The following is a 25,956-nucleotide window of genomic DNA, read 5'->3' as shown; positions in this document are numbered from 1 at the left end:
GATCCTGGGCGCGCACAGACGCACCACTTATGAAGCCATGCTGTGGCGGCGTCCCATATAAAGTAGAGGAAGTTGGGCATGGATGTTAGCCCAGAGCCAGTCTTCCTCAGAAAAAAAAGAGGATTGGCCACGGATGTTAGCTCAGGGCTGATCTTCCTCACAAAAAAAAAAAAAAAAAAAAAAAGAATAACCTGTAAAAAAGAATGGTCAGAGAGGAAGATAGTCTCAAGAGGCTGAAAACACACAGGGATAAAGGAATTACTATTAGAGAAATTATTATTACAGAAAAGGAAGAGAGAACTGCTTCACATGTTTAAAAAAAAAAAAAAGACAAGACAGGCAAGCTGGCCAAATCAGACCATTTTCTTTGTAAATCACAAAGGTCTGAAGAACTGGAAGCATATCTCATGAGGTTAGCAGAAGTTGTATCAATTTCAGTAATGTTATTTGACACAGAGGGACATTTAATAGGTGAAACTTTTTTTATTTGTGAAACCAATCTTTTCCTAGCCTATAACAACTCACTAGCCTTGAGGTTCAAAGCACCATGTACCCCAGCAGCACAGAAAAACACTTACCCATCAGTGTTATAAGCTTATTCTTTAGCTGTGTGTCTAACCGCGCAATCATCATCTCCACTGCATTCCTAATTTCCCGAACACGCTCATCTTTTGCATTTCTTACAGCTTCTACATTTCTCTCCTGGAAGATAAACAGGTAAAAAAATTTTAATTACAGCATTTTTAAAACAGAAGCAAACTGACAATAATGCAATCACTGCAATTATTTTTAAAGGTAGTTGATTTCCACATTAAAAACTAAGCCAATAATACTTTTTCATTGTTCATTTATCACAGAAAACTCATGGCTTTAAAAAATTGTGCAATGAACTGAATCAGGAAAAAATTCCTTAAAAATAAATAATTAAAGCATAATAAAGTACATCATATTTTAACAAACAGAAAGATATAGAATTACAAAAAATTGATTTAGGTAACATACAAAACACACACTCAAAGCCCCAATCATAACTCTGATAGGAAACCATTATTCGAAAATAAGAAAATTTACTAAAGCCAGTTTACATTGTTAAAACTCTGAAACTAATGGAAATTTTTAAAAACCATATCTACTCTAAAGTTTTTTATTTTTTTCAGAACTAAACAGAAAAAAATAGGGTTTTCAAAGATCACAAAGTACATATAGATTTTGTAATAGCAATACCACCAAAAATAAAAACTACTCTTTCCTATACTTACTATTATTATAAATGTAAGCAGTGAGAATCTCAACCTAGAACACCCTCTCTAATGACCTAATTATAATGTTGCCAAGATAAAATAATAGGAAAAAAGGTAGATAGATGAAGGCCAAATAGAAGCCAACCAACTGTTTATATTCCAAAATGACCTTGTAGGTAGCATACATGCAACTCAAAAATACTACTTTCTGTATAAAGAATGTTATAAATGATGATTTGAATCTTGATTACTGAAGGGGTAAAATAAAGACAACATCTTAAGTTAGGAATGGTCCACAAACCTCAATAACAACTGTCATTCTGGCAACTTTAAACAAAATATATTCCAAAAGTATATTTAGTACTTAAATGTTTGAAGCTTATCACATTTTCCCACATAAATAATATTACAAGCGGTAAACAGCTCACCAAAGCTGTTTGACCCATACAGTATCTGAAGAGTAGTGTTAAATATTACCCTTTCAATTCTGCGGAGTTCTAATTCAGGGCATCAGAAATAGTTCACTCCTTGGTAGCACAAACTCGCCCAAAAGATGGAGGTCCAAAGAATGAGTAACTTAATGACTTTGTACAAGTCCATATTGACTGTTTAGGAGTCAATTACTGACTCTGTAACAAATAGGCTTATTTAGCTCATTAATTGACTCTCTGTTTCATAAGGAGAGGCAATTCTCTGGCTTCAATGGTGGAACAGGCCAGGGGTTTGGATGCAAATTCCTCAGCTAGTGTGAAGAGCATGAGAATGACTATAAATATATCTTATCAAATTTTCAAATCTTGATTTCAATATCTGATTGACACTATAAAAAATACATATTATATATTATAGACTACAAAAAGGATAATGATCTTTTAGTAGTAGTCTTACCACTTCTTGAACTAAGCTGATCAGTTCCATGAGACGCCGACGAAGTTTAGCTACCTCTTCATTCACTTTAGTAACATGCTGCTCATAAATTTCTGCCAAAGGTTTAAAGGTATGTCCACCATGCTATTTAAATTAATAAGAGTAGTTTTAGAACATTCTCATATACCTCATCTATATTTACATTCCTTTATTAATACCTCATCTATATTTACATTCCTTTATTAATACTTAATCTAGAAATCTTCACTAATTAGAAAGATCCCAAATTCTTAACCGTGGCCCAAACCATCCGGCACAACCTTATCTGCCACTTTTCTCTTGGTCAGCACTAGCCTTCTTTCATGTCCTCAAACTTCTTCCCACCAGGCTTTTGCAAAAGTAACTCCTCCTTATTCAGAAATTATTCTCCTTCATCCTCCCTCCCCAAACTCTCCACCTCTTAATTTCTACTCATCCTTTGAATCCTAATCCTTTGAATCAGCCTAATATCTATTAAACAGCAATTAAGTACAAAACTAGCTGTTTGATATCAGTCTTATTCATCACTGAACCCACCAGTCTCTAGCACAAGTGAATAAATTAGAAAGATATTTGAGGAAAAGGCCCATGTACACTATTAGCAAAAGCAATGAACCCATTCTCATGCCACAGAGTGTCACTGTGGAGACAGAAGGCCCATACAAATCAGCCTCACAAATCCAGTTGTAGTCAAAGAACAATTTTTTTGGAGCTAACAACATATAATCAATTTTCTATCCGATTTTAGTATTGTAATATATAACTCTCTTGTTTGGTAAGTAGAACTTAAATTCCTATTATAAGAAACTTCCTATAACAGATAAGTTCTTACTAGAACTGTCTTGTTCAACCAAGGCATCCAGCCATGGTTTCTAAGAGAAAAAAGATGTGAATTTTTACATGTCCACTTAAAGCAAGGAAATGCATGTTTCCATTGTTTCTTACAAAACCCATTTATTTAAGTAAATAAATTGGAGAAACAATTTTTCTAGTTGGCACATTAGTATTCAAATTCTAACAGAAAGCTCTCTGAATTGAGCTCTACTCAAGCAACTTGCCTGCCATTCTCTCCCTAAAACATGCTGACTGATGCCCGAACAATGATCAAGTCTCACTGCTAACAGGCAACTCTAGACATCTACTCACTTCTGCTCCCAATATGACTAAACTTTCCCCAACAAGACGCTATTGTGTTTATTCTCAAACCTACTTATGCTAATTGTACTTACTACTGTAAGTATATAAACAAATATTAATTAAACAATAGAACACAACTTTAAAATGAAAAGCTGTTTCTAGGAAAACTAACTTGAATGTTTTAAACTTGATAAAGGTAGGTTACCTTAAAAAACTACTTTTGAATTAGATTGGAAAAAAGAAAATAAAAAATAAAAGAAATAAATCATAAAATCTAGATGTTTGCATTCATATTGTTTCACAAATGTCTAAAGTTGTTCCATTTTAAAGAAACCAAAAGTGCAAATCTTGGCCAGGAAATCAGATCAACCGACATTTAATGAAAGAAAAGACCTTGCTCCTACAACAAAAGATTTGCAAATGAACATACGTTTTATAGGTTTTCCACTGAAATAAAATATTTATGTAAGGGGTACACATCACACATCAAATTTCCCATAAAAGAAGTTTTTCTGGAATAACAGAAGTACAATACTTTCTGCTATAATCCAGATACATTTAATTTTCATTTGATAAACAGAATAAAATGACATTACTTTCTAGCTACATCAAATAAGTATTTCAGTATTTTCTAGTCTCTAACTAGAAGTAACAGACTGTATTTGTTCTGCTCACCATTCCTCCCCAAAGTGCACACTGATGGCAGATACACTTCTTACAAGTCCAGCAAAATACACTAAGTTTTTCATGGTGATTTTCACATCTATATATTATGAAAAGAAAATATAGTTATAAATTCAAATTTAATTTAATTTGAACAGAATTATGTCAACAAATTCCTAAGTTTGAGCTAAGAGGTCAGTCAATTTTAAACTATTAGATCTCAGGAAACACAATATAAAATGTATTCCATCGCTTCTATGAAATAAGCTAAAGAATTCCATGTGACACAATTTTTAAAATTTATTTATTATTTTATTGAAGTAACATTGGTTTATAAAAGTATGGAATGCTTCACAAATTTGCACGTCATTCTTGCACAGGGGTCATGCTAATCTTCTCTGTATTGTTCCAATTTTAGTACACGTGCTGCCAAAGTGACTTTTTTTAAGTATTATTTTCATTAACCTATAAGGACTTTACAATCACAAAAAAAATGCAGATTAGTTTCTAAATAAAGTACAAATATAACATCATTTCCTAGCATCATTATAGATGATAAATTCTATCCTACTACTACATTTTGGGCAAATCAGATTATGTGCCTATACCTACTGGATCACGTATGCATGAGCAAATACTTTCCCTACATGTGGCCAATGCTAACGATAATCAAGACACACGTGATTAACTGTACATGTGATTAACTGCACAATGTAATACTAGATCTTCATAAGAAGTGAACAACTCAATTTTTATAAGTTTTCCCTTAAACTAGATATCCACATGCAGAAGAATAAAGTTGGATCTGATTACGAACTGAATTGTGACCCCAATAAACTCCTATGTTGAAGCCCTAATGTAACTGTTTTTGGAGATAGGGCCTTTAAAGAGGTAATGCAAGTTAAATGAAGTCATAAGGGTAGAGCCTGAACCCAACCGGACTGGTGTCCTTACAAGAAGAAAACGAGATGCCAAGAGTGTGCACACACAGAGAAAAAGCCATGTGAAGACAAAGCGAGAAGGGACTGTATCCAAGTCAAGGAGAGAGGCCTCATCAAAAAGCAACCCTGACAATACCTTGCCCTTGGACTTCCAGCCTCTAAAACCATGAAAAAAATACATTCCTGTTTAAGCCACCTCTGCGTGGTATTGTTACAGCAGCCCTAGCAGACAAATACCTTCAGCTTACACCATATACAAAAATTAACTTAAAATGGATAAAAGACTTAAACATAAGACGTAAAACTATACAACTCTCAAAATAAAACACAAAGGAAAAGCTTCATGATACTGGATTTGGCAATGTTTTCTTAAATAAGACACCAAAAGCAGACGCAACAATAGTGAAAATAGATGAACTGGACGTCAAAATTTAAAACTTCTGTACATCAAAAGACATCAACAGAGCTGAAAGGGCTATCTATGCAAATCCTGTACTGATAAAGAGTCAATATCCAAAATATATAAAGAACTCCTACAACTTAACAACAAAAAAACCACAAAACACAAAAAATTCGATTAAAATATAGGCAAAGGACTTGAGACATTTCTCCGAAGATATACAAATGGCCAACAAGCATATGAAAAGACACTCAACATCCTTCTCATCAAGTAAATGCAAATCAAAACCACAATGAGATATTACCTCACATCCATTAGGATGGCAGTCATCAAAAAAAAACAGAAAACAATAAGTGTTGGCAAGGATGTAGAGAAACTGGAACTCTTGTACATTGCTGGCGGGAATGTAAAACGATACAACTGCCATGGAAAACAGCATGGAGGTTCCTCAAAATATTAAAAACAGAATTACCATAAAACCCAGCAATACCACTTCTGGGTATATATCCAAAAAAATTGAAAGTAAGGTCTAAAAGGGATGAACATCCATGTTCACAGTAGCATTATTCAAGTGGACTGACTAATCCAAATGTTCACCAACAGAAAAATGGATACATAAAATGTGATACATACACATGATGGACTATTAATCAGCTTTAAAGATTTTATTTATTTATTTTATTTTTCCCCCCAAAGCCCCAGTAGATAGTTGTATGTCATAGCTGCACATCCTTCTAGTTGCTGCATGTGGGACTCGGCCTCAGGACGGACGGAGAAGTGGTGCCTTGATGTGCACCCGGGATCCGAACCCGGGCCACCAGCATTGCAGAGCGCGCACTTAACCACCAAGCCACAGGGCCGGCCCTAATCAGCTTTAAAACGGAAGGAAATTCTGACATATGCTACAACATGGATGAACTTTGAGGACGTTATGGAAAGTGAAGGCAGACAGTCACAAAAAGAAATACTGTGCAATTTCACTTATGAGTATCTAGACCAGTCAAACTCATAGAAACGGAAAGTAAAACGGTGGTTGCCAGGAGCTGGTGGGAGGGGAAATGGGGAGTTGTTGTTTAACAAGTAGAGAGCATCAGACATGCAAGATGAAAAAGTTCTGGAGATTGACTGTACAATATGAATATACTTAACACTACTGAACTGTACACTTAAAAATGCTTAAGATAGTAAATTTTATGTTATGTGTATTTTACAACTAAAATTTTTTTGTGTGTGTGAGGAAGATCAGCCCTAACATCTATTGCCAATCCTCCTCCTGTTTTTCCTCAAAGCCCCAGTAGATAGTTGTATGTCATAGTTGCACATCCTTCTAGTTGCTGTATGTGGGACGCGGCCCCAGCATGGCCGGAGAAGCGGTGCGTCGGTGCGCGCCCGGGATCCGAACCTGGGCTGCCAGTAGTGGAGAGCGCGCACTTAACCAATAAGCCCTGGGGCCGGCCCAAAATTTTTTTTAATTTAAGTTCTCTCTTGCCTATAAAGGAGACACACTGTTGCATTTTTTAAAAAGCTTTTTGATTAAGTATGTTGAGTTAGAGAAAATATCTAAATAGGTCTACATTTTGTATTTCTCACCTGTAGGTAATCTGAGTATCAAACAGGAAATTAATAAAAATATGAAGAAACAGCATATTAGATTCTGTCTGGAAGCTCACTTAGCATGATTTCCAAACTACCAAATTTAAAATACAGCTTTTACAACACAGGAACTTTACCAGAACAGTTCTTAATCAATGGCCTATATGTACCTTCAGCAAATCTAAGGGGATGGCCAGCAGGCACCAAGAGGCAAAGAAGAGAGATTAGCAGATTAGCAAACTGTGGCAGTTCCACTCCTTTTATGAGAGGTTCTAATAAAAGAATCCAATCAAGAGTGAGAAGGGTCTTTCCAAACAGCAATACCCATATCACACCAGAGGAAAAATACCTAAGTGTTCACCTATGAAACTAAAAGAAAACTTTCAATAGTGTCATTAAAATAACATATGGTGGGCCGGCCCAGTGGCTTAGCGGTTAAGTGCACACGCTCCGCTGCTGGCAGCCCGGGTTCGGATCCCGGGCGCGCACCGACGCACCGCTTCTCCGGCCATGCTGAGGCCGCGTCCCACATACAGCAACTAGAAGGATGTGCAGCTACGACATACAACTATCTACTGGGGCTTTGGGGGAAAAAAATAAATAACTAAAATTATTTTAAAAAAAAATAACATATGGCAAAAATCTAGGAAATATTTGAACAAAGAACTGAGGACATACTTGTCCTTTTCATTTTCTTCATGTTTGGTGAGACTGCAGAGTTGAAGAGTATCAAGCTGCTGTGTTACTTCTTCCGCCCAACGACAGTTTACTAGTTCTCGTAGCTGGAGTGGAGCACTGGAAAAAAATATATACATATATTGTAATTCAGGAATTTGAGATTATTTTCTAAAACACATTCCAAAGGTACATATGTGAGGTGAAGAATGTGTTTAACTTAATGGGGGGACTCCTTTTACAATGTGTACATACATCAAATTATCACACCATACACTTTTATCTTACAATTTTACTTGTCAATTATACCTCAGAAAAGCTGGGAAAAAAAGAAATTATCAATCAAGAAAAAAATAAAATAAACAAATTCCTCAAAGTAAAGCTCACAATCATATTCATACCATATTACTATTAAAATAATAAAGACACAATGAAAAGTATGCTTAGCAACTTTTTTACATTAATGTATCGCATTTACCAAAAAAAACTGAACAAAGAAATATTGACAATCAGATTACAGAAAGAATTTTCAATTCCTTAGTCTAAAGCTATACTCTCCAAAATGATAGCCACTAGCCATACGTGACTATTTAAAATTAAAATTAATTAAAATTAAATAAAAATAACATTTCATTACACAGTCACAACTAGGTAAATTTCAAGTGCTTAATCACCACACGTAGCTAGTGGCTACCAAATTGGACAGCAAAGCTATAGATTATTTCCATCATTACAGAAAGTTCTATTTGATAGCGCTGGTCTTCTTGAAAGTTGATATGAAAAAAGTGAACATTACATGAAGAAAAATGGGCAAAAAGATATGCAGAGGTAATTTAAGAAAAAAAGAAATATAAATGGCTAAGAATGTTTCAAAACATATTGTTTCAATCATTTTCAAAATGCATGTTAAAAATGAGATACCATTTTTCACCTGGCAGAATGACAAAAAAATGAAAGATTGGTAATATCCAGTGTTGGAAAGAATGTGAGGAAAAGGCACTTTCATAACTATTACTAGGAATGTAAAATGGTAAAAACTTTTCCTTCAATGTAATCAGGCATCATTATTTGAAATAACCAAATTGGAAACAACCTAAATGTCTCAATGTAAGCATAAATAAATTAACGTACAGTCATATAATGGATTATTATTCAAACATTTTTTAAAAATGATGTATGTGTACATACCATCAAGGAAGGTACCAAATTTTTTCATATTTACATGAAAAAAAGCAAATAGCGAGCTGGTCCTGATGACCTAATGGCTCAAGTTTGGCACTCATGGCTTCGTCGGCCCAGGTTCACTTCCTGGTGGTGGAACCACACCACCTATCTATCAGCTGCCATGCTGTGGCAGCAGCTCACATAGTACAACTAGAAAGACTTACAACTAGGATACACAACTATGTACTGGGGCTTTGGGGAGGAAAAAAAAAGGCAAATAGCAAAATAGTATTATATCATTCGTGCGTTTTAAGAAAAAATTTTTATGTTTACATATCCCTATATACACAGAAAAATGTCTAGAGGAATAGATACCAAACCTGACAACTTCTTCTGAAAGTGTTATTTCATGAAAAGATTAGGTGGGGCATATCATAAGCAGAAGCCTTTTTATTTTATATTTATCTATACTATTTGGATTTTTTAAAATAGAAACCTTTAAAATTTTTTTTTTAATTATAAAAGTTAAGAAGTTACACAATGATTTTCTATAAGAAGGTAAACAACGTAATGCATTCTACAAAATTCTAAGTCAGGTATATTAGTCTGTATTTCTTTATCTCGACAGATTGCTTATTTTCTTTTCAACTGTATTCAAAGAGGAGAAATATGGCAGATTGCAGAAAGAACTCTGCAATTGCAGGGCACTCTGACCTACACCTTACTATTTTCCAAATTCACAAATAATCATAGCAAAACACTTACCGGCAATGAGGACATTGAGCTCTCTGCTCTGTGAGCCAGCGCTAAGGAGGCAAAGAAAAATTAGCTTTTGATTGTAGAAAGACCATTACTTTATTTTTTTATTTTTTTTTAATTTTTTTATTTTTTTTTATTTATTTATTTTTTGTGTGTGAGGAGATCAGCCCTGTGCTAACATCCGCCAATCCTCCTCTTTTTTTGCTGAGGAAGACGGCCCTGGGCTAACATCTGTGCCCATCTTCCTCCACTTTATATGGGACGCCGCCACAACATGGCTTGCCAAGCAGTGCATCGGTGCGCGCCCGGGATCCGAACCAGCGAACCCCGGGCCGCCGCAGCGGAGCGCGCGCACTTAACCGCTTGCGCCACCGGGCCGGCCCCCAAGACCATTACTTTAATTTGTACGTACTGAATATTTATATACCAAATTTAATGAGTTTAACTCTCTAGTGCCTGCATTAATTATAGAGATACTTATGGCAGGCAATCTATTGTCTCCCTCTCATTATCATCGGGACAAGGACAAACTTTCAAAGGCACAGCACTCACCCCAAAACAGTTGTCAAGAAGCTATTCTCTCATAGGAGAGAAAGTGATCCTAGGACTGTCTGGATCTCACAGGGAAGATATGGATAATCTTCACAAAATAATAGTCATACTGTCACCGCCACTCCCAAAAATAAACCACAGTGATGATTTACTTCTAACTAACCTACCATAAAATCTCCCAGGAATTTTAAGATACTACTAAATTCCTTTTTAGAAAAGCAAACTAATTTTGAAGTATATACATTATGGGTATACAAATTAGACCTAAATATGAACAAGAAATACAGCAAAATTTTTTATGTCTTAAAAGACTTCTACAGCTCAGTAATTTAAACATCTATATAATTTGGTTTCCTCATAATTACAAAAAGGTTTTACAAGAGAATAATGTCTCTTCTAAACCTCAAATTCTATTAATTTAATCATTTTAGTTATTACTGGATAGGGAGCAGTTTTACACCATATACAAAGAAGATGCTAAGATTTTCTGAATACCTTTTCAAAAATGATAGCTCAATGGTTAAATATTTTATGTTTTGTCTGGGAAATAGGTTCAGAGGTAAATACCTAACTATATAATCCTATACCAATGTACTTTCATAATCTGTTATTTCTGTTTATCCCTGTCTACTCCTATAAAAGAACATGTGCTTTTACCTAAAGTCAAATAATTACCTCAGAAATAAAATTCCCAAGGAAACCTTAAAAGGACAATAAAATATTAAAGATAATAGGGAAAAAAGTACTTCACAGCAAAGAAAATAAAGTTGGAAGAAAAAGAAAATAGATGGAACAAGATTCCTCCAATCTTAATAACCCTGAACATTATTTCTTTGGTCCCTTGGCAAAAACAAGATTTGAATCAGGTTTCTTCCCCTGAAATAATGCTCTGCTCAAGTATAGTACCCTTTCAGGGGTGGTCTCAGCTCACACCTCTCTGGCCTCATCTTCTCTCTCACTCTAGGGGATCCAGCAAGGAAGTTTTTAAATACGTTTCTTCTCTCTACCCAGAAGATTCTTTTTTTTTTTTTTTTTTTTTTGCTGAGGAAGATCTGCCCTGAGCTAACATCTGTTGTCAATTCTCCTCTTTTTGGTTGAGGAAGATTCGCCCTGAGCAAACATCTGTGCCAATCTTCCTCTATTTTGTACGTGGGTCACTGCCACAGCACGGCCACTGACAAGTGGTGTAGGCCCATGCCTGGGAACCAAACCCAGGCTGTCAAAGTGGAGGGCACCAATTTAACCACTAGGTCATGGGGCCAGCCCCTACCCAGAATATTTTTCAACAGTTCTCTTCAACAGAGTTATTCCTACTCATCCTTTAGATTTCAGTTTACGTCACTTCCTCCAGAAAGCTTTCCCTGACGCTCTACAGACTATTTTAGATACCACTGCCATGCTCTACCACAGCAACCTATTACTCCCTCTTCAACATGTTTCTAACACTTCATTACCCTGACTTATTTGTTGGTCTCCCCTGCCCTGCTAGACTACAAGCTCTATAAAAGTTAGAACCATGATAGGGACTGACCAGTCCATATATTTAAATATGCCCCTCCCTTCCAGTCAAAAACAGGCTTATTGCTGCAGTATATACCACTCTTGGCATCATATTTGTGTACTTATTTTTATACAGTCCCTCCCTCCACATCCTGTTCCATGGGAATGTCCACTGATTATGTCCATAAAACTTTCCTGCCTATCCCAGGCCAGTGACCTTTCCTTTCCCTGAATATCTGTGGCATTTTGATCTTGTATTCCATAATCTAACTTAATCACAAAATAAATATGCAATCTTAATACTTTGGGAAAAACAATGTTTCTCCCAAACCAAAACCAAAGAACCAGTGATACAATAGTAATGCGCAAGTAATATTAAAGGAACATCTTTATAGCAATTCCTCCACATTCAATTTAAGAATTTCTCTCATTCATTAAAACGGAAGAATCATAAAATAAATAAAATCTTTAAAAAAAAAAAAAAAAAAAAAGGGCCGGCCCTGTGGCTTGGTGGTTAAGTGCGCGCGCTGCGATGCTGGCGGCCCGGGTTCGGATCCCGGGTGCGCATCGAGGCACCACTTCTCCGTTCATCCTGAGGCCGAGTCCCGCATGCAGCAACTGGAAGGATGTGCAGCTACTACACACAACTATCCACTGGGGCTTTGGGGGGAAAAATAAAATAAATAAAATCTTTAAAAAAAAAAAAAAAAAAAAAAAAAAAAAAAAAAAAACGGAAGAATCATAAGCTTTAGACAGTATTCAGACCTGAGTCTGATTCCTAGCTCCAGTACTTACTGACTATGTGATACTAGACAAGTGACTGAACTCAAGTTTCCTCATATGCAACAAGAGAATCAACATACCTACTCTGCAAAACTGTACTAGGGAAATCCTCAGCAAAAACCTAGGAAACTCAATTCAATAGTATATTTGAAAGATTATACGCCATGACCAAGTGGGATTTATTCCTGGAACGCAAGAATAGTTCAACATACAAAAATCATTCATTATAATACATCATATTAATAAAATCACGTGAAAAAACCATATGATCATCTCAATGGACATAGAAAAGGCATTTGACAAAATCCAATATCCTTTCATGATAAAAACACTCCAGAAATAGGAATAGAAGGGAACTCCTCAACTTGATAAACGTCCATATATAAAAATCACAGCGAACATCATACTCAATGGTTAAAGACTGAAAACTTTTCCCTTAAAGCTTAGGAAAAAAACAAGGATGCCCGCTTTCACCACTTTCAGTCAACATAATACTGAAAATTCTAGCTGGAGCCATTCAGCAATAAAAAGAAGTAAAAAGCATCCAAATTGGAAAAGAAGTAAAATTAGTAGTTTGCGATGATAAATTATTAGTTTGTAATGACAGGATCTTACATGTAGAAAACTCTAAAGATTCCACAAAAAAACCGTTAAAGCTAACAAACAAATTCACCAAAGTTGCAGGATACAAAATCAACAACACAAAAAACACTTGCATTTCTATACTCTAGCAAGGAAGAATCCAAAGAGGAAATTAAGAAAACAATACATTTACAATAGCATCAAAAAAGAGTAAAATACCTAGAAATAAATTTAACCAAGAGGTTGAAAGATTTGTACCTGGAAAATGACAAAACACTGCTGAAAGAAACTGAAGAAGTCCTAAATAAATGGCAAGACATACTGTGTTCATATTTAGAAGATTTAACATTCTTAACATGACAATACCACCCAAAGCAACCTATAGAAGCCATACAATTTCCATCAATATCCCAGTGGTGCTTTTTACAGAAGTAGAAAAACTCATTCTAAAATTCAAATGGAATCTCAAGGGACCCCAAATAGCCAATACTATTTTGAAAATGAACATGTATACCTAAAACTAATACAATATTATATGTCAACTATATCTCAATTAAAACAAACAAACAAAAAAGAACGAAGTTGGAGGACTCACATTTCCTATTTAAAAATTTACTTCCAGTCTTGGTCTGTCACCAACTACTAGGAGACTCTGAACACGTCTATTCACGAGTCTGGAACTTAGTTTGTTTTATTCAATCTGAACTGTCAAAAATAATTAAATTTCCATGGTCAAATGAAAAGAGATGGGATGCAAGAGAAAGGAAGGTATTCAAATGAACAATATTACAATTTGGTGGGGTAGAGTACTCAGTTCTCAAGGACTTTTGCTCCTATAATTATCCCTTCTCTCTCCAGCATATTAACTATTCTCTCTCTACTGGTTCAGGCCCAGCAAGATATAAAACTTCTCCTAAAAAAAAAAAAAAGTTGACTCAATGCCCTTCTTAACTGCCTTATTTCTTCCCTTTACAACAAAATTCTGTAAGAATTTTTTTATGCTTGCTGTCTCCTTCTCCTCCTACTCTCTGCCATCAAGTTTTTGTCCCTATTGAAACTACTCATCAAGGTCACCAATGACCTGCATACATTCTCAAATCCAATGGTCAATTCCCAGGCCAGAACCATGACACAGCTAAACTACACTTTGAAACACGTTTTTCACTTGAATTCTGTGATGCCTCACCCACGGCTCCTTCTTGTTCTCCTTTGCTGAATCCTCCTCCTCCTGACCTCTAAATGTTGAGGGCCTCAGAGTTCAGACCTAAAAATATCCTTCTAAGGAGGTAATGTGATCTCATCTAGTCCCCTGGCTTTAAATACTATCTATATACTAATAATTCAATCTCTCTAATGTCCCCTTCCCCAATTCCAGATTCATATTTCCAATACCAACATCTCCAATTAGATGTATAATGAACATTTCAAACTTGATATATTTTAAAACAAAATTTTTACATCTATAGCCTACCAAAACCTGCTCCTCCCCAAGTTTTTCCCACCTCAGAATAATGAAAAATCCTTCATTCATCCAGATGCTGTAAAAAACTTTTCTCACATCTGTAACTTTTCCCATCTGTAGCCAAATCCACTGGTTCTACCTTCAAAACATATTCAGAACTACCCTATTTCTCACTACCTCCACTGTTACCATTCTAGTCTAAAGCACCAGTCATCTTTCACTAATAAAGCACATCCTAATTGGTCTTCTCACTTCCTCTCCTACCTGCCTAGTCTACTTTCCACACAGTAGCCAAAGTGATAGCTTTTAAAACATTAATTACTTCATATCACTCAAAAGCTTTCAATGGCTACCATCACACTTAAAATAAAATCCAAAGTCTTTACCAAGGAACCTAGCTACGACTCCAAACTCATCTCCTTTCCCTCTCTCCCTCTGTTCACTCTGCTCCAGCCACACTAGTTTCTTCGCTATTTCTCAATACACTAACCATATTTCTTTCTCAGGGCCTTTGCCTCTTCCGACTTCTCTGCCTGGGATTTTCTTCCCCTAGATATTCACATCACTCCCACATTTCAGTCTGGTCTCTGCTCAAATATCATCTCCTCAGAGAGATCTTCCCAGACTACCCTATCTAAAATAGCTACTGACCTGCCCATGCCCTCCTCCAAGTCCCCACTCTATACCATTATTCAGTTTTGTCTTTCTTCACAGCACTTATTGGTAACTAACATATCAATTTACTTTTTTGTCCATAACCCAACTAGTAAGTCAACTCCCTGAGAAGTCAATGCCTAGCTGTAATAAGCATGCAATTAGTATTTGCTGAATGAACAAATGACTGAATGGTGCATTCAGGAACCAAGACAACTCTAGAAAAAAATGGTTAGAACCAGATGATCCAATGGTCTGAATGTAAGGCTAATGATCTTAGACCTTATCCTTCAGGCAATAAATCTCTGAGACTTCTGGGAGGAAAAAAAATGACATTGCTGGAAAACATCAATATGGCAGCAGAATACAAAATGGACTAGAGATAAGAAAAGATTCAATACAGAGAGATCAGTTAGGAGGTAACTATAAAAATCTAAGCATGAGGTAATAAATGACTATATTTCTCTATTAGGATGGTGCTAATAGGAATGAAAAGGTAGGACAGATATAAGAGATACTAAAAGATAATAACTGACAGGACTTAAAAATCATTGGTGTAAGAGGTTTCAAGTTTGAGCAACTGGCAGAACAGAATAAAAAGAAAAAAGTCAAAAAGAGTCAATTTGAGAAAATAATAGGAAGAATATGACCTGGAACAAAGTTCAAGATGCTAGAAGGACAATCAGGTAAGACATTTATAGGTCAATGCTGAAGTAACAGATTTAGGAGCCATAAACACAGAGATAATAGTTAAACCTTCAAGAGTAAATCAAATTTTCCAAAGTAGATGAAAATTTCCCAGAAACCTCAGAGTAGAGAATGCCAGCAGCAATATTTAATACATACCTTTAAGGAGCAGGAGGAGGAAGAAGTAACAGTGAAGAAATGAAGAATCAATGAGGTAGAAGGTAATAACCAGGGGTCATATGTATACTAGACCTTCATCAAAAGAGCGAAGTCCAGATCCAGCCTCTACCACTTAATTAACTACAGTGATAGAGGCCAATTACTTAATTTCTCTAGCTTCAATTTCACCATTTATAAAACATAAATCTTGATACGCGTATTTTAACAACAGAATAATATAAAACATTACAAGTGGATAGTACTTCATAGTTTCTAAATCACTTTTTAGCTTATCTCATTTAATGCCACAACCATCCTCTGAGGCAGGTCTGGTTATCCACATTCTACAGCTGAGAAAACAAGGCTAAGAAAGATTGAGTCTCTCAGTTTATGAGTCGGAGAACCAGCATGGTATGTAACCTAGGTCTTCTGCACATGGTGTACTGGCAAAGAACACAGGCTCTAGAGCCAGGCTTCCTGGATTCAAATCCAGCTCCAAATTTGCTAGCTGTGTGACTGGACGCAAATGATTTAAGCGTTACAGATACTACTCTTGTCAAAGGGATATTTCTCTTCCTTAGGCAGGAATAAGGAACCAGAGATTTTGAGGTGAAGAGATGTTAGATGGCTTTGATTTTCTCAGTAAAGGAAATAATCTACTAAGAGTAATGCAGGGAGGGCAGTTTTCAACTGCGGTCTGCAGATGCGCTATTGAATCCGCACACACAACCAAAATAAGTTCTTCTGTTTTACATCTTAGGCTTCCTCATAATTTTGTTTGAGAGGTTCACCTACATTCAATTTTTAAAGCCACTGGATTATATTCATCTCTAAAGTCTTCTGTAACTACTATAAGATTATATGATTTTATTCTTTGCCTTTGAACCTATTACTAGCTTTTTCTCCATTCCACCCATCAAACAAGTCTAAACTTTCCCTCCTCTGAGTCTCATAGCACTTTGTTAGCGCCTCTTTTTTTTTTTTATAAGTTTTGTAATTTTATTTATTTATTCATTTTTTCCCCCAAAGCCCCAGTAAATAGTTGTATGCCATAGTTGCACATCCTTCTAGTTGCTGTATGTGGGACGCGGCCTCAGCATGGTCGGAGAAGCGGTGCGTTGGTGTGCGCCCGGGATCCGAACCCGGGCTGCCAGCAGCAGAGCGCGCGCACTTAACCGCTAAGCCACGGGGCCAGCCCATGTTAGCGCCTCTTTATGACACTACACGTTCTTCAACATAAACTCAAAGTCCATCCTCTCACTTAGATTTAAGCTTCTTCAGGGCAAACACTTTCTCACATATCTTAACATCCCTCAACCCCAAACACAATGCAGGCAAGCACTTCATAACTACTTGTTAAATGTGCAGTGACTTAATAACGTAAATATACTAAATTACACTGGGCTTTGATTTCCAGACATTTCATGGCAGTTATCATTTGATGATTATTCATCTCCCTGTACTAAACAATATACATCGACGGTCTTAAGGAATATTCATTTAAGATTTTTTTGTGTGTGTGAGGAAGATCAGCCCTGAGCTAACATCCGATGCCAATTCTCCTTTTTTTCTGGGAAAGATTGGCCCTGGGCTAACATCCCAAAGTAACTTCCTCTACTTTATATGGGACACCTCCACAGCATGGCTTGACAACTGGTGCATTGGTGCGTGCCCGAGATCCGAACCTGTGAACCCCGGGCCGCCAAAGCGGAGCCCGCGCACGTAACCGCTGCGCCACTGGGCCGGCCCCTCATTTAAGATATTTTAAAAAAGGGTCCAAAATGTAAAATACAAAAAAGATAAAGGAAAAGGCTACTTTTTACGATATATCCTATATATACTAAATGCACGTAAAAAGAAATACAACTTACCCTGATACAGCTGAAACAACAAAGCTTGGAGCAATGAGGACACAGGCGTGCATCCCGCAATTTCTCCATACAAATGAAACATCGGAAAACCTCAGCAATGCTCTGAAAATAGTAAAAGATGTAAAGTCCACCACATTAGGCTACTGCATGAAGAGTAAAAGGCATGCTTAAAATAATTCACTCAGTATTTACATTTATTTTGGGCTGATAACTTTATACCATATCAGGACTTGGTTAGTCAAGGTCCAGGGTACCTGAGAACATCTCCTGGAAAAGGTGCTTCCTTTTTTCTAAGCTTTCAATGGTTCTATTCTAAGGAAAAGATGTGAAACGCAAACATAGACTTATACACAAATATTTTCACTGAAGCATTAATTATAATGGCAAGAATCTGGCTATTAGCCCAAATATCCAAATACTAATTAAACTATGGCAGTTAACATAGATTATGATAATCACTAGAAATATTTTTTGAATTATTTAATGATACAGAAAAAATGCTTATGATGTATAACAGTAAGAAAAAAAAACTATATAATTGAATGAACAATATGAACTTTCTACTGTTTTCTGCACTTTCCCCAAGAGGATGGATTGCTTTTATAACTTAAAAAAAAAAGGTTTAAAAAGATACATATCCTAATGGCAGTGTGCTTTGATCACGAGAAAAACTAATTCAGAATCCAGAAATCCGAATTTCTGCCCTGATGCTGAAACCAACTAGCTATTTATTTGAGCCTGAGATTCTGCCCCTATTGAGTTTTGGTAGTAGCTCTATGAACGCTCTGGGAAGAAAAAAAATTACATAAATAGAAGAAGCAGTATTATCTTTGCAAGCCTTAGATGAATCAATTTAGGAAGTAACTGACAAGAAAACAGATACAATTAAATACAGGTTATTATATATTTTATGTTTGTTTTTACAGTACTCACATTCATTTTGACTCCATTCCAGGAGAATTAAACTCTCCCAAAACCAAGGTAAGGTTACAAAACCTTTATGATACTTTCACACGAGGAATTAAGGAAAAAATTACTCATGAGTCTCATCATGACTCTGCAGGACCAGAAAGAACCTGTGACATGCAGACGTGGGGGGGGTGGCCAATAAGACCACTGGGTTAACTAGTTCCAAGTGGAGTGCCCAGTAACATAGTTGCCCCTTACTGAGAAGCAAAGATTTAGTACTTGGAAGGATCAAAATTTGACAATTATTATATAATTGAGTCTAATAAACAATCTTTTTTATGTTGCTAGCCTTAATGTAAATATCCCAACCATTCGAAATCACAGCTTACAAGAGTCAGATATAAAAATAATAGGTTTTTCCGGAAAACTACAGTCAAATAGGATAGTAAGAGTATATCTTCATTCAATCTAGGAAGGGCTGCAAAATGTACCGCTGGGCGGGAATGATTTGTCCATTCGGAAGATGTGGATCCGCGCGTAAACTCGCAAGAACTGGTGGCGAGTCGCAGGGCACGTCCATCTGATGAATTCGCAGTTTTGCTCTGCACACGCTGTACTTTGCAAAAACCCTGTGGGGATGAATACCGGTGCCAAGACATCCAGAAAACGCCAGGATACGAACCATCTGACTGCGGGAACGGCCAGAGCACAAGGCACCTGGAAGGCTGCAAATGAGCGCTGTGTCCTTCGCACGGGGGGAGGCCCTCTCCACAGCGGCAGGGTGGGGTGCCCTACCAGAGGGAGGACTAGGGCAAAGCGCCCCGGATAAAGAACGCTTAGCGGGGGGGCGGGGGGTAGACTAACCACCACCCACCTCAAGCCCCCTCACCTCCACGCTCTGTTCATCCATTGCCTCCGGCTCTCGGCGGGGCCCTTGGCGACCCGCGGAGTCCGTAGACTGACCTAGAAGGCGCCGGCCCGAGGTCGCCGGGACAAATCGCCGCGGAGAACAGCCCGGCGCCCACGTCAGGGGGCTCCGACGACTGTCCCACCTGCGCGCCCCATCGCTTCGGGTTCGGCGCCAGCTACCCCCCCTTCGCCATTTTTATTCGCGAGCCCGCCACAGGGCGCAGTGGGAGGGCGAGCTGTGGCCGCAGCTCCTTCCTCCCGGCTCAGCCGCCCGCCAGCGACCGCGAGGGAGTCTCGGCCCACGTGACGCGGGTTATCGAACCGCTGCTACAGCCGGGCGGCGCTGGTCTCCAGCGAAGACGGCGGTGCAGGGAGTTCGCAAACACCAACGGTAACCAGGACAGCTGGAGGCGCGGCGGCTAGGGAAGGCGCGGCGCGCATGCGCGCAGGACGCTGCGTTAGGGGAGTGCAGCGGCGGGGCGGACCCCTAGTTCCCGCGTTGCGGGTGCGCAGACGAGATTTGGCGGCTCGCTGCCGCAGGGTTGCGTGCCTTCGGCCCCAAGCTAGCGCAGGCGGCCGGGAGCGTGGCGCTTCGCTTCGCCCCGCCCCCCTCGGGGGAGGGGCAGCGCTCCACCCGTCTCAAAGTTTTGCGCGCCAATGTCCGTAGGCACCTGGTGTGCTAGTGGAGAAGGCCGACTCCGGAGCCACACCCTTGGGTATTCGGACTCGGTGATTCTAGGGTGGGGCTCCATGCAATCCACGTTTTCAACAACCACTCTGTGGCCCGCGCTTTGAGAAACCATGGTGCAAAGGATTCTCGGCTGGTAGTTCGTTCTCGGGGAGGAAGCCCAGATTCTCAGGTTTTTAAGACTTCCGCCCCACCTACGCAAGCAAAGCTCCAGATCATGAAGCTTAGACCGGTGGGGCTTCTCATTTCGGGGTGGGAGGAAAAGACCGCAGACTGTGTAGACATCAGACCGATGCCACACCCCACCCCACCCCAGCCCTGCATTTCTTGCCGCTTGAGGTGAGCTGTTACTCTGGAACTATGGAAAGTGCACAAGGGTTATCAGCTGTCTTCAACTTTCCTCTATTGGCGTCTGCTTTCTACAATTTTCTAGCATGAGATGTTTAACGATTGCAGGAATTGAAGGTGTGAGATAAAGGACGTCCATCAAATTCTTAATTTGAACTTAATTTTTCCTTTCTGGTTTGTTGCAAATACCTACTATACTTAACCCAACCTAAAGTGCACATGTAGAGAATCAACAATCTAGAAAGAAGTTCTTGGTATCAAGGCATTTGGACTTTCTTGTAAGTAGTGGATAACAACAATTTTTTTAAACTATGTGAGCCATGGACAAAGATATAAATTAGGAAGATTAATCTGTGACGGAAAAATTCGTTCACCAACAATTATTCATGGTCTTGGAACAACATTGAGGTGATGGTAGCACAACACCATTTGTACTAAAATGCCCTCAATTGTACACTTTAATAATGTTAAATGGTTAATTTTTATGTTATGTGAATTTTACCTCAAAAAAATTATTTATAGAACACTACTTGAGATTCAAAGAGTAATGAGAAATGGTCTTTGCAACCCAGTATAGTAGAAAAGAATAAGACAAATTAAAATATATATGATAAATATTACAATAGGTTCTTGTACAAATAGATATATTTGCCCAAGAACCCAAAAACGTTTCAGGATTTATTACAATAGTTTATAACTGAAAAATTAGAAAACCTGTACAGCTAGTCATTGGTTGCAAGCACAAAGTCAGATTCTGGCTAACTTAAGCAAAAAAGAAGTTAGTTGGCAGGATAATAAACTACACACTGTGGAGTTGGGAAGCCTGTAATCTGCTCCATCAGAATTCCTTAAAGGCTGACCTTACTGCCCTCCCCCCATTACTGCCCCTGCCCCAGACAAATCTAACTTGTCTATTATGCAGCTTAAAGCCTATCAATAAAGTACTAGTAAAAATTATGGGACACCCATATATTGGATTACAGCTGTTCAAAAGAATGGCAGATTTGTGACATGAAGATATCCAAAATATATTTAAAATGAAAAAACCAAGTGCAGCTGCAGTACAATGTGTGGTATCAGCCTATTTTTGTAATGAAAAAAAATTTAATTTGTATACATGTAGAAACATCTGAAGAAACTGCAGATTACTTCTGGAGAATAGGCACACTTGTATTTTTAAATTTCTTAAAATTAAAGTTGCATTAAAACAACTTAATTAAAATTAATTTTTATTACTTACAACTAAAAACATAAAAACACTATAGTCACATAAGAGAAAACAATTATCCAGATGGGAAATAAAAGGTCTAAATTAGGGTAGTAAGAGTGAAGTGGAGGTTGGAAACTATGAACATTCCAGAGACAAAATTATAGATTTTATCAACTAACCAGAATAGTGGCCAATAACGAAATCAGTAAGTATTTTCGACATGTTCAATTTGAATACTCAAGTAAAGGTTTTCATTGGAAATATGGATGTAGATCTAGTGCAAGAGTTATATTTGGGAATTATCCACAAAGAGACAATAAATGAAGCTTGAGAAACAAATGAATATATAAAGAAGTGCATAGAGAACAATTTTAAGGGAGACGAGGGGAAGAACCAACATTTCGAAGATAACTGAGAAGGAAGGAAAAACAGTACAGTCTAGTATTTTTCCCAAGTGAAAGCAAAACCACTTGAACACCAGGAACTTGTTATGACCTCATGATACGATCATTTTTCAATCCCACCAATCAATATCATATCCCAGGGCCATCCCCCAACAGAAACTTCCTTAATATTAATTGCCTGAATACTGAAGAAAATTAATATCTGTTACTAAGGTGTGACTTATTTCTCTGTAATTTAAAAAAGGGGAGCTTTCTGTTCTTAAATTAGACAGGACAATTTTAACTGAAGCTACTCTCCCAACCCTGTCTGTCAGCTATTATAAGTTTTTTAATGGACAACTACATGCTCACAACAGAAATTTTTTTAATTATATGAAAGTGTAATTCTCTAACCTGCAGAACTAACATTTGATGCATTTTTCCTAGTCTTTTCAATGCCTTATTTTTATTACATATATGGAAAAACCATTTATTGAAGGATTACTAAATATCAGACCCAACCACTTTACCATCTCATTGTGCTTCCAACCATCCTGACACATAGAAGTTAAGTGATTTGCTCAAGGTCACATAGCCAGATTTGAAAACCTGCTATTTACATCTCAGGTATGACTCCAAAGCCCAATCTTAACTATAAAACTGCAAGATGTGCTTCTCTTCTCTCCCATTTAGCATAGCTTCAGCATTTCCCAGAACATTAACAGTAATAATTTATTGGCAACTTGACCTCTTATTGTATAGATACACCATGATTTCCTTTCCTATTTAGATACCAGTAGCTGGATATGTATGTGTATTTCTATTATAGATAACTCTGATTAACATCTTTGTATCAAGATCTGTCCCTACTTTGAACAATTACCTTATTGCCCATAGTTATTTAAAAATAAATAGGGACGGGCCGGCCCTGTGGCTTGGTGGTTAAGTGCGCACGCTGTGATGCTGGTGGCCCGGGTTCGGATCCCGGGTGCGCATCGAGGCACCACTTCTCCGTTCATCCTGAGGCCGAGTCCCACATACAGCAACGAGAAGGATGTGCAGCTACGACATACAACTATCCACTGGGGCTTTGGGGGGAAAAATAAAATAAATAAAATCTTTAAAAATAAATAGGGAAATTCACATACGCACACACACACACAAACTGGCAAGTAGCAATAGCCAGTGCTCCTCTGATTTCAGTTTCTTACTTTTCATATAGAATGAACAACTACAGTAATATAGGCTGAAAGAGAACAAAGGTAGTATTGAAATACAAGAGGGAGGGGCCAGCCCGGTGGCACAGCGGTTAGGTGCGAGCACTCTGCTTTGCCGCCCGGGGTTCGCAGGTTTAGATCCTGGGTGTGCACTGAAGCAAAGCTTGTCAAATCATGCTGTGGCGCCGTACCATATAAAGTAGAGGAAGATGGGCATGGATGTTAGCCCCGGGCCAGTCTTCCTCAGCAAAAAAGAGGAGGATCAGAATTAGATGTTACAGGGCTGATCTTCCTCACAAAAAAAAAAAAAAAGGAAATACAAGAGGGACCATCTGAAACAGCATTTGAAAGCAGAGCTCATGCTGTTCAACATTAGTAGGCATAAGGAATAGGAAAAAAATAAACAAAAGTGAGGCTGTCTTAGAAAAGCCAGCTTACTACTAAAGTTAGGTTTTGTAGGAGACTGTAGGTCACATATTAGTCTCACAGATAATGTGAGCACATTTGCAATCAAAATTTTCCAAAATAAAATTATCTACATATATAATACAAATATTTTTTTCTATCCTTTAATGTCCAAAGCATGCTCATTCATGTTTGACTGATAGTACACAAATATTCTTTTACAATAGGCCAGGACACCTATGTTATCCTAATTATACAAAAACAGATGCAAAATAGTATTAAGAGACTTCCTTGCCTGAAATTATAAGACTAAGAGTATGTGCATATATTTTTTAAATCCCTTTATTCCCATTCTATCCTTTTGGCTAATTATTAATATAATATCTGCCCCTCCTATATTCCCCTCTCTTGTGAAAGGCACACTATCCAGTCACCCAAGCTAAATCTTCTCCTTCACCATCCCCCCACCTCTAGTTATCAACTGCTAACAAGACATCTTCCTAAACCTCTCTGGAATTGATCTCTTCTCCATTAGAGTTCCCTTTTGCAGGTCCATTTCTTCATAAATCTGACATGTGAGATTTTAATTGCTCTGCTGCAGTTTTCTCTTCTTCAGTCAGTGGTGATAACTAGAAAACAAATGACAAAATCTTTATTTTGAAAAGCTTTAAAGACTGTTAAATTAATTTAGTTAACTTCTCCTTTGTCACACCAACAAATGTTTCCATAAGCTCACACTATGTATGCATGTGATCACAAATTTAGGAAGGCAGAGAAAAAATAGATATTTGCTTATCTACATACAAGGTACTTTGATGTTGGAGTTTCCAAAGCACTTGCAATTAAGTTGAAGAAATAAGACCAAGAAACAATTTTAAGACTGGAATTTAACAGAACCAAAGAAGTCACATTTGTTTTTTTGTTTGTTTTTGCTGAGGAAGATTAGCCCTGAGCTAACATCTGTTGCCAGTCTTCCTCTTTTTTTTGCTTGAGGAAGATTAGCCATGAGCTAACACCTGTGCCAATCTTCCTCCACTTTATACGCAGGTCACTACCACACTGCTGACAAGTGGTGTAGGACCACGCCCGGGAACCAAACCCAGGCTGCCGAAGCAGAGCGTGACAAACTTAACCACTAGGCCATGGGGCCAGCCCAGAAGTCACGTTTGAATGCTGTATTCTAAAAGTATTTTGAAAAAGAAGTGTGAACAAAAATAGTCTGGAAGTTTCCTCAGAAGTAGACACTTAGGCTAAATTTTGAAGGATAATTAAGATGCTTTTGGCTGCAAGTTAATAGAAACACATTTCAAAATGGATAAATAATAAGAAAATGTATTATCATTGCACAATAAATACAAAAGAAGGGCAAACTTCAAGACTGGTTTATTCAGCAGCTCAACAATGTAAGGACTCAGTTTTTTTCCATCTCACGGCTCAATATCCTTAATGGTGTCTTTACCCTCAAGCTGACAGGAAAATGGCTCTAGCAGTGCTAGGCATCACATCTATACATGGTGTATAGAAGAAGAAAAGAAATTTTCTCTTCCCAGGGATCTCTCAGCAGTGAGGAAACTCTTCCTAATTTCCTACTTCCAGACTCCCTCCTCACATGTCATTTGGGTTACAAACTCATTCCTGAACCAATGTTAGTTAAAGTAAAATATTCCCCTTGCCAATCAGGTACATCCCTGAAGCTGAGGATAGTGCCAACTTTACCTCAGGCATGAGGCTGTGAGGGATGGCACACATCTCAAGAAAGTTAGTACTCTGTTAGGCAGGAAGGGAGAACAGATGCTGAGAAAATAACCAACAAGAGTATCCACCAAAAATAGGTAGGACCAAAAGCAGAGGGAAGAAGAGAAGCTGAAGGGAAGTTGTAAGAGGCTTTCACAGAGGACCAACAGGCTGGCTGAAACAAAAGGTTATATGGGGAGTAACAGGAAGTACAACCTGAAGAATCACTCAAATAGTTACAAATCTGCCTAAGTATATAGGTCATCTCTAGAGAGACTGCCAAATCTAGAACACCCCATACCTACAGAATCAGAATCTCTAGGGCAGCACTGTCCAACAGAACTTTCTGTGATGCTGGAAATATTCTATATCTGCACAGTCCAATCAGTAAATGAAGAATTGAATTTTTAATTTTATTTAATTA

At 37.8% G+C, this 25,956-nt stretch overlaps 1 protein-coding gene and 1 non-coding gene across 17 annotated transcripts in view; both read right to left on the bottom strand.

Annotated features, from left to right (window-relative positions):
- TRIM37 (tripartite motif containing 37) overlaps positions 1-25,956 on the bottom strand; it is a 187,189-nt gene that overhangs the window by 134,869 nt on the left and 26,364 nt on the right. For 8 of the 16 annotated variants that reach the window (XM_087440895.1, XM_087440894.1, XM_087440893.1 and 5 more), the window contains exons 4-9: positions 17,730-17,831; positions 9,486-9,526; positions 7,560-7,676; positions 3,960-4,047; positions 2,130-2,252; positions 579-702 (exon numbers count right to left, since the gene is read on the bottom strand). In XM_087440895.1, the coding sequence (XP_087297021.1) occupies positions 579-702; positions 2,130-2,252; positions 3,960-4,047; positions 7,560-7,676; positions 9,486-9,526; positions 17,730-17,831 (595 nt within the window). Of the gene's footprint in view, positions 1-578; positions 703-2,129; positions 2,253-3,959; positions 4,048-7,559; positions 7,677-9,485; positions 9,527-17,729; positions 17,832-18,662; positions 19,108-19,129; positions 19,268-19,527; positions 19,982-25,956 lie in introns of those variants that run through there. The other 8 variants (XM_087440901.1, XM_087440904.1, XM_087440899.1 and 5 more) reach the window with 7 other exon arrangements.
- Positions 4,283-4,386, bottom strand: LOC147914970 (U6 spliceosomal RNA). The gene has a single exon (XR_015554834.1). It is a non-coding gene; the product is annotated as a U6 spliceosomal RNA (small nuclear RNA).

This window comes from Ceratotherium simum, chromosome 16, assembly GCF_057802395.1.
Source record: "Ceratotherium simum simum isolate JZ-2026a chromosome 16, ASM5780239v1, whole genome shotgun sequence".
Classification (NCBI taxonomy): Eukaryota; Metazoa; Chordata; class Mammalia; order Perissodactyla; family Rhinocerotidae; genus Ceratotherium; species Ceratotherium simum.
The sequence above is the reverse complement of the archived record's forward strand: the minus strand, read 5'-3'. Positions and strand labels throughout refer to the sequence as shown.